The following is a 9,024-nucleotide window of genomic DNA, read 5'->3' as shown; positions in this document are numbered from 1 at the left end:
GTCCCCAGCCACTTATGGGTCTGTCTTGCTGAGAGAGGTTTGCAGTCCTTGGTGACGTTGGGCCTTGAGACGGACTGGTGTAAATGTCTCCTTTCCTCCTGGCCAGAGATGTCACAGTCTGGCAGGAGGGAGACGAGGCTGCACAGCGTATTCCCAAGGGGTGCTGGGCCTCCACGCAGGTCATTTCCTGGAAATCTCCTGGGATCAGAGGGCTGGTGTGTTCCCAGGGAGTGTTTGGAAAGGCTCTTAGGAGCCCAGAAGGGGTGATGAGGTCAAGGGGTGCCCTGAGGGGTTCAATGGAGGCCTTGCCCAGGAAAGTGGGTGGGACACCCAAGCGTGCCCAAGCCTTGTTCACGGACAGCTCTAGACCTGTAGGCAAGGGGGACTGGCAGGCCTCGAGGCAGCTTGCCTACCCCTCCGGCGGGCAGCTTCCTGAGGGCAGACGTCCTATTTGCATGAAGGCGGCTCCCAAGTCCCCGCCTGGCCCTCTCCCGTCCTCGACCCACCCTGCCAGCTGGTCCCATGGGCGCTCGTCATACCCAGGTCTGCCCCTCATCGTGGGGTTTTGGCCACTGGGTCAGGGTTGCCTCTCTGCTTGTCTAGTCCTTCCATCTGGAGGGCCCCAGAGCCTGGCCCAGTGCCTGACACACAGTGGGGGCCTGACAGCACGCTGTGCATGCATCAAGTGAGGCCCAAACAAAGTTGCCCCGTGTTTGCTGTCCTGAACGAGGTCTCCTGGGTGGAGGACGCAGGGAGGGCGATGGAGATTTGGCCACAATCATCCATGTCTAGATTCAACTTTCTCGCGTCACTTTGGAGGGGGGGGGCTCTGGGACCCCTGTGCACATCCTGCGCCACACGCATCTGTCTCCCATCCTGTCTCTACCTCTCCTTTCTGCTACTTTCTTGGATGCTCCTGTCTCCTTTCTCTGTCCGGAGAGCCCCCGAGACCAGCTCTGGCTGGGAAGTGAGTGGGTTGGCAGAGGAGGAGGTGTGGCAAGAAGGGGGCATATGGGGTGACTGGGGATGCTGGAGGGGCTTCTGTGGCCACTGGGGGGCCTCATGCAGAGATGGGAATCTTCTGAGGTCTAGGGAGCCCGTTAGTCTCGGGGGCTCCCCTTTCCTTGAGGCCTCTGCTGAGCAGCCAGAGCTGGGAGCACCTGTGCAGAAGCAGGGGGCCCAGTGGGAGGACCAGTGCCAGCCACGCCAGGCCCAGGAGGATCCAGATGGCTGCCAGGCTCCGGTACACAGAGATGTAATGCTTGCTGGGGTCCGTGCCTGGCCGGGAAGGGGGACATGATAAATGCTAGAGGTCCGAGGGCACAGCCACCCCCCAGGTTCCATAAGAGCTCCCACCAGCCTCCACATGTACAGGCCCCCAGGGAACTCAGATCTGGGACGGAGGATGGGCATTGAACTGTCCCAGATTCCTCTGCACCCCTCCCAATAACAAGGATCGGCAGTGGAGGTTCCTGGGGGAAAGGGTGATGGGTCCTAGACCAGCAATTTCTGAGGATGTTGTGAGAATTCACAGCAGCCTCACAAAGTATTTGTCTCCCCTGAATACCCAGGGGCTCTCTGGTCCTCAGTAATTACCCCCTGCGGACATCTCCCCATCCCCTGAATCCCAGGGGGCCCCACCCCGAGATCTGGGATGCCTCTTTCTCACCGACGACGTAGTCCCCGAAGCCGATGGTGCTGAGGGTGATGAAGGCGAAGTAGAAGCCCTCGCTGAAGCTCCAGCCCTCCACGTGGCTGAAGACCATAGGCGGGAAGATGAGAACGAGCAGCGTCCCCAGGGCCAGGAACAAGGCCAGGCCCAGGGTCTGCAGTAGCTGGAAGGGGAGGAGTCTGTCTCTGAGTCCACTTGGAAGACCCAGGATTGTAAATTGTGGGGGGTGGGGGGGTGGGGTTCTGGGGCAAATTAGGAAGTGGGCTGGACCGTAGCCAGGTCCCTGCCCCGTCCTGCCCTGCAGACCTCTGGGATGCGGGTTGTATCTGTGTGTGTGTTACCGTGCCCAGGCCAGGGAAAGATTCGGTCAGAGGGATTGTGTTGGTGGGTCAAGTTGGAGACTCCTTCAGGTGTGGGGTCCACATGTACAGGCCCCCAGGGAACTCAGATCTGGGACGGAGGATGGGCATTGAACTGTCCCAGATTCCTCTGCACCCCTGCTTTCTTAGCGTGCCTAGCTTTGCAAGGGGCCGATAACAGGTGGGCACTGGTGGTGTTCAGGGTGGCGTGGAGTTTGCTTTTGGAGTTCTGTGCCGCCCAGATAGATCCCCCTTCAAAGAAAACCTTGCCAAGCCACTGGCAGGTGGCCTCCAGCCGGCAGCTCCCTCAGGATGTATTTCAGCCTGGCCCAAGGGCACACCTTCCCAGGGCCTGACTGAGCCCAGGGCAGAGTCCTGGCCACGTCAGCGCCCACTGCGGGACAGCTGGGGCGGCCGGCACCTGCCGAGCTCCTCGAGGGGTGGACCAAGGCTTTGTCCAGCCTGCAACACAATTTAATTTCTCCTTCTGCCCAGTCCTTTTCTTCCATAGGTGTTGACTCCTAATACCATGCTAGCCAAACTCTTGTCTCAGTGTCAGCTTCTGGAGGACTCCACCTGCAACAGACTCTGTCCCAGCGGGGCTGTGGGGAGGGAGGGGCCCTACCTGGGAGCGCCTGGGCTGGTCCTCCCACCTCTCCAGTGTGGTCAGGTGGGCATGCAGCCCTGTGCCCAGGTGGTTGAGGAAGAGCACGTTAAGCGGGATGCCCACCAGAGCGTAGAAGACACAGAAGACCTGGCCTGCCTCCGTGCTGGGCGCCAGGTTCCCGTATCCTGCAGTGGGAGGAGGGTGTGCAAATATGGGGAAAGAAGAGTTCAGAACTGCCTCCCCGACAGACTCTGGCAGAGGTTGGTTTCCCACCACCACTGGGGGTCGGGGCGTGGTGAGGGGAAACCCCTCTGCTCCCGTGAACACCCTTCTCAACCTCTTCTAGAATGATCTCTATTTGTAAGAATCCTGCTTGTCTTTGAAGGTCCATCTCCAAAAACACTGCCTCTAGGAAGCCCTCCTGACTGCCACTCTCTTCCTCTCTACTAGGTGTGATCTCCCACAGTGCTTTGTGTCATTCCTATCTATATTCTACTTTGCCCTGTGCTCTTGTTTTTGGCTTATCTTATCCTTCTTTATTGGTTCAGAAGCTCCTTGAGAGCCAAGCTTGGGTCTGATCCAAGTTCATACTCTCCTACCTCCACTCTATCTTCTTTGAATGTCACTTGAGTTCAAGGAAGGTGTGTGGAACTGGACTTAATTGAATGGATGTGGCGACCGGGGTTAGTGGGGTCTGGGGTTTCCTTGTGGGAGGTGGTGTGGGTTTTCTGGCTGAGGGGGTAGAGCAGATGCTTGACCATATGCCCTGTCCCCTTGGAACACCGAGATAGCACCTGCAGCTGGGTGGACAGTACACGCAGAGGACTCCCTACCCCAAGTCCCTGCTTCTCTCTACCTGAGAGACCTTTGGGCAGGTCCAAAATACCAGAAAATTAATACATCCGGGATCAGCCCTCAGCCAGCAGGGGCAGGAGTTGGTAGATGAATATGCCTGCTTCCTCTCCCCTGGCAGGGCTCTCCTTAGCTTCTCAGAGGGTCTCCAGCACTGGTGAACCCAGTCGCCCTAACCAGTCCCCTGCTCATTACTGCAAACTTCGTTGCCTTTTCCTGTCTCAATTTCCCACTTGTCCTGCTTCCCGGAATCGTCTCCTAGATAAACCACATCCTAGTCTCAGCACCTGCTTTTGGGGAGCCCAAACTTCAGCAGGGGCATTGGGGGTGCCCTTCTCCACCCTGACCCTTTACCTATGGTGGTGACGACCGTGCCCGCAAAGAAGAAACTGCTCCCGAAGTCCCAGTTGCTGGGGTTGGTGGAGTTGCCTTTGGGGTTCACGCCCTTCACCCAGGCTTCCATGATGACCTGTTGGGGGGGGGTGGCATGGGGTGGGAGGACGAGGGGAGCTCACGGCACTGGCTGGTGGCCAGGCTCTCTGCAGGGTGCTTCCGTGTTGTCTCACCTGGTGATATTCTTACTCACATTCCCATTTCACGTAAGAGGAAACTAAGGCTCAGAGTGGCTGACTTGCCCAAGGTCATTGAGGTCCAAATTCACTGCCTGCTCCACTGGCCAGGGCCGAGTGAGATGTGCTGTCAGTGTGGCTGGTGGAGGGGAAGGGGCCTAAGGAGGCGGAGGGCGCTTACGGACTGGGGTGCAGGTGGGAGATGCCACCTACAGCCAAGAGGGTGAGACTCCATGGGTGGTCAGAACAATGGGAAAATTTCAGGTAAGCCCTGGAAGGGCTTACTTGGGAACTTGAGGTTCAGGACCACGGGGAAGCCATGGGGCTGCCCTCCCATGGGGCTGGATGATTCGGGACAGAGAACCTGGCGCTCTCTGAGCTTCCAGGTGAGCTGGCAGCCTTGCTCTTTGCTGCCCCCTAGTGAGTCCCAGCCCAGGCCTGCCCGAGAAATTCCATCAGAGGCCAGGGCAAAGGTCCTCTGGGTGTGTGTGTGTGTTGGTGGTGTACATGTATGGTGTGTTGTATACATGTGGCGTGTGCATGGGTGCCGTATGTTGCATGTGTGTGCACGCTGCTGTTTACGGAAACAGAACCCCACAGGCTCAAGCCTAAGCCCCTCTGTCCCCGGGCCCAGCCCTCTCGGAGGTGGGCAGGACTCCCTCGCCCATCTGCTCTCCATCGTCCTCCCCTGTCGCTGTGAATTGTCCCAGGGCAGCAGTGCAGCCTCACCACCTGGTAGATTCCTAAAGGCAGGAAGGAGGCAGTGGGGGAGGGAAAGCTCTAGCCTCCAGTTCCTGTGGGAACCGTTTCCCCGCTGGCTGGGTGAGTGTGCTCTGCTGGGCTGGGATGGCCCCTGAGGGCCAGGCCAGTCTGGGTGTCCTGACACAGGCTGTCTGCTTCTCGTCAATTTGGCAGAACTGGCCTCTTCCCATGTGAACTTTGGCCTCCCCTCTTTCCCACACACCCAGAGAGGCCAGGACTGAACATTCCAGAACACACCCGTTCCCCAGAGACCCTCGCACGCGGGAGAAGCACTTGCCCTAGACCCAGCTGTCCCATACTCCAGCCTGAGGGTCTCCATCCTGCCCAGGAGGGGCTGTGATGTCGGCGAGGGCACTGGGCGTGGGGCGCCCAACGTGGACCATCCGTTCTTCTCTAAGAATCCGCGCGTGGTTAGAAAGGCAGACGCGAGTCCCGGGACCTTGGGCAAGGCCTTCTTTCCTCATGGTGTTGGTCTTCAATACTGTTGTTACTACTGTTTATAGCTTTTTTCCTTCTTGTCATCTGAACAGTACAGCTGACCCTCCATATCCATGGGGTCCACACCTGTGAGGTTCACATCCGCGGATACAGCGGGCTGGCTGTCAGGTACTTGAGCTTCCACGGGGCTCCAGGAAGCAGTCCCGTGCAGATACCGAGGGGCAACTGTAATCTGTGTTCTTTGGGAATCTTTCTGTTTTTTCCTTTTTTTGGATCTTAGTTCCCTGGTTCCCTGGTCCAGGATGCAACCCACGCTCGCAGAAGTGGAAGTGCATGTCCTAACCACTGGACCGACAGGGAATTCCCCTCTGGGAATCTTATCCTAGCATCCTTCTGCCTCTCAGCTAGACATACCCTGGCAAGTGAGGGTCCCTCCCAAGGGGGCTGAGGACCTCTGGGGAGGCCTGGGGGGTGTTAATCTGTGGCGCCTCCCTCGGGGCTGCAGTCCAGCCTGTGTCTCTAATTAGGCCCCAGCTATGAATCCTTCCGCCGCTCTCTGGCTCCTGGGTTTCGCCTCTAACCTGGGGCTGAGTGTGGAGGTGGGTCCAGGGTCTCCAGGGCCTCTGCCTTTTACCCCCTGGGTCTTGGGAGGCTCCTGAATCCTTCCCAGCCCCGATAGGGGTGCTGTGGTCCCAGCCCTGTGCTGCTGGGGAGCAAGGAAGTGCAGCCAGAGGCCGGAAGCCTCATTTCCTGGGAGAAAGCGCCTGGACAGGCCTCTCACAGCTCCGGAGCGTTCTCTCATCTCCTAGGCCAACCCACTTCTCGTCTCCTAGGCCAGCTGTTCTCCATCTTCAGGGGGCATCAGTGTGACCTGAAGGGCTTGTTAACACACAGCCTGTTGCCCCCACCCCTGAGTTCCTGATTCAGTAGGTCTGCGGTGGGGAGTGACTGGTGGCATTTGTAACCAGTTCCCAGGTGGTCCACACCTGGGACCACACTTTGAGAACTGCTGCTCTAGGTGGTATCCTGCCCCCTGCACTTATGCTAATTTTTGTGTTGAAGAGCAGCCAGGCTTGGGTGCGAATTCTGCCTTTACCACTAACTATGTAGCTTTGGCCAACGTACTCGACCTCTCTGTTCCCCAGTTCCCACCTGCAAACTGGAGACAGTGGTAGAGATAGGTACTATAATTATGAGGAAACACGTGTAAAACACTGGGCCCCAGGTGATGGATCAGGACTGGTCTGACCCCAACGTGATGACCCTGCTCCCTGCTGTTTTGGGCACGTCGTGAACACTCAATACGCGACAGCTATTGTGATGATTCTGCAGCTGGCTAGTTCCTTTGCAGCAGGTGGGAACACTCAACCCCCTGGTCTCCAGTGCATTCACCTTCCCCTCACAACACCCTGGTTTTGCCTGGTTTCTGGGAGAGAGGGTGCTGGGGCCCCAGAGTTTGTACAGAGGGGCCCGAGCAGGGGTGACCCGCTCTGCCACCAGAGAGAGGCCCGGGGGGCACCGTAGCTCAGTCACCCCAGTTGCTGCTCATCAAGCCTGGCTGCTCCCGACCTTTATCTGTGTCTCCAACTCAAGTGTGGTCAGCACAGGGGTGTGATCTGGGGAGAGGGCAGAGGGTGCAGCAGCCCCGGAGTCGGGGAAGGGGAAGCTGTAGGAGTGTGCGGGGCAGAAACGTGTGCAGCGTTGATAGCACTGACACACGTTTCACATTTATGCAGCAAGTGGCAGCTTAGAAAGCACTTTTAATCAGCTGTCAAATGTCTGCAGCATATAAGGTTATTCTTCTCTCCTAGAAGAGGATCAGAGAGGTTAAGTGACTTGCCCAATGTCACACAGCAATCCGGTTGTAGACCTAGGGCCAGAATCCGGCACTAGGTCTCATCTGGCTCTCTGATCCCACCACACTCTGCTTCCAAATAGGGCCTCAGCCATAAGTGATGGCTCTGGACCTGCAACGAGACCCCTCTTCTGCCCACCGGCCCACACCAGCATCTTCCCTTCACCTGCACAAACTGCTCCACGGCCTGCTGGTCCAGGCAGGTGTAGTTCTCCAAGAAGCGCAGCTTCTCAAACTGAAACTGGTCCCTGGACTGAGCCTCCGCCTGTTTCTCCAGCAGCTGGAAGATGGTGGCGCCAAGCAGCAGGTAGCAGACATAGGCCAGCAGCAGGGGCAGCACCTGGCCGCCCCAGCAGCTACAGAGCCTGGTGCGGGGCATGGCGTGCCCAGGACTCTGCCAGGGCCGTGGGGCTGGCTGTGGGTTCGGAGGCGGGAAGCGCCCGGGGACCTGTGCCCAGCCTCCTGCCTGCCTCGCCCTCCTCGGCACAGGTGTCCAGAGGCTGGGGAGTCTGTTTGAACAGTGAAGCTCAGCTTGGCTGCACTAAGTACCGTGAGTGCAAACAGTCCTGCCACCCCCCGCCCAGCCTTTTTTTTTTTTTTCCATGGAGAGCAGCAAGTCAGGGGCAGGGACCCCCTCAGAGACCTAATGGTCCTCCTGAGGCCATAGTGTCTCACCTTCTGCCTCCAAGTTGGATGGGCGCTTTGGGGCCAAACCAGATGCTCCCCTTCACTCTGCCCAGGGCCCCTTGGCAGCCCCCAGCTTCTTACCCATGATAGCTTCAAGCCCCCAAGCTTAGGTGCTGGGGAGACATCAGAATGAGTGTGAATAAACCTTGTACTCAGTTGCCTTGCCTATGAAGTGGAGCTAGAAGGATGGACCCGCCTACTGGGGGAGCCTGGGGATGAGGGAACTGGGTAGCAAATTGGGGCAAAGCGAACATACAAGTGACGGATCAGGAACAGTCTGAGGGTCGATGCTCCTAATCAATTGGTTGCACTTGCTTTAGAGCTTTTGCTGAAAATTTTCCTTGCTTGAAACCTTTAGCAGGTTAGCTTGGGAGTTCAAGTATATTCAGAGTCCTGCAACCATCTCCACAATCAATGTTGGAACATTTTTATCACCTCAGAGAGAAACCTTGTACCCTTTACCTGTCACCTCTATTTGCCCATCCTGCCCCCTTGACCTCTGGCAACCTTTAACTTGCTGTCTCTGGATTTCCCTAGTCTGGACATTTCATATAGATTCAATCATACAATACGTGACCTTTGGAGTCTGGCTTCTTCAATTAGCATAATGTTTTTAAAGTTCATGCATAGTGTAGCAAGTATTAGTACTTCATTCTTTATGGCTGAATAATAGTTCATTGCACAGATGTACCAACATTTCACATATCCGTTTATCAGTTGATAGATATTTGGCTCCTATGAATAATACTGCTATGAATGTTCGTGTACAAGTTTGTTTTTTTTTTTGCGGGGCTGTATGTTTTCATTTTTCCCCTGTATGTACTTGGGAGTGGAATTGCTGGGTGACATGGCCACTCTACGTTTAACTTTTTGAGGAACCACCAGACTGTTTTCCGAAGTGGCTATACCATTTTATATCTCCACCAGCAGCGTGTGAGGGTTGCCAGTTCTCCGCTTGTGTTTTCTGGTGTTTCCCGTAATGCGCTGCGCCGGCAGACAACCGTGAGTTGCCAGCCTGATAGCCTTTCCCTCCTTCCCGGCTAACAGAATCCCACGTTTGTACACGTCAGCCCCAGGCAGTGGAGCATGACTGGTCTCACCCATCATGACAGTCCCGCTCCTCGCTGTCTCAGGAACAGCCCTGAGAGGGGGCTTTCTGTACGGGCAGTGGAGTCAGTGAAGGTGCATAGGGGTGTGGGGCAAGTGAAGCCAAACAAGGCACC

The 9,024-nt window shown here is 56.8% G+C and overlaps 1 protein-coding gene across 1 annotated transcript; it reads right to left on the bottom strand.

Moving 5' to 3' along the window:
* Nucleotides 1-1,060: 1,060 nt before the first annotated feature.
* On the bottom strand, nucleotides 1,061-7,493 carry KCNK16 (potassium two pore domain channel subfamily K member 16). The gene is made up of 5 exons (XM_060021291.1): nucleotides 7,281-7,493; nucleotides 3,845-3,959; nucleotides 2,657-2,823; nucleotides 1,670-1,835; nucleotides 1,061-1,278 (listed from the first exon to the last, which is right to left on the bottom strand). The coding sequence occupies exons 1-5, from the start codon at nucleotides 7,491-7,493 to the stop codon at nucleotides 1,061-1,063; spliced, it is 879 nt and encodes a 292-aa protein (XP_059877274.1).
* Nucleotides 7,494-9,024: the final 1,531 nt, after the last annotated feature.

Source organism: Delphinus delphis, chromosome 10 (assembly GCF_949987515.2).
Source record: "Delphinus delphis chromosome 10, mDelDel1.2, whole genome shotgun sequence".
Classification (NCBI taxonomy): Eukaryota; Metazoa; Chordata; class Mammalia; order Artiodactyla; family Delphinidae; genus Delphinus; species Delphinus delphis.
The sequence above is the reverse complement of the archived record's forward strand: the minus strand, read 5'-3'. Positions and strand labels throughout refer to the sequence as shown.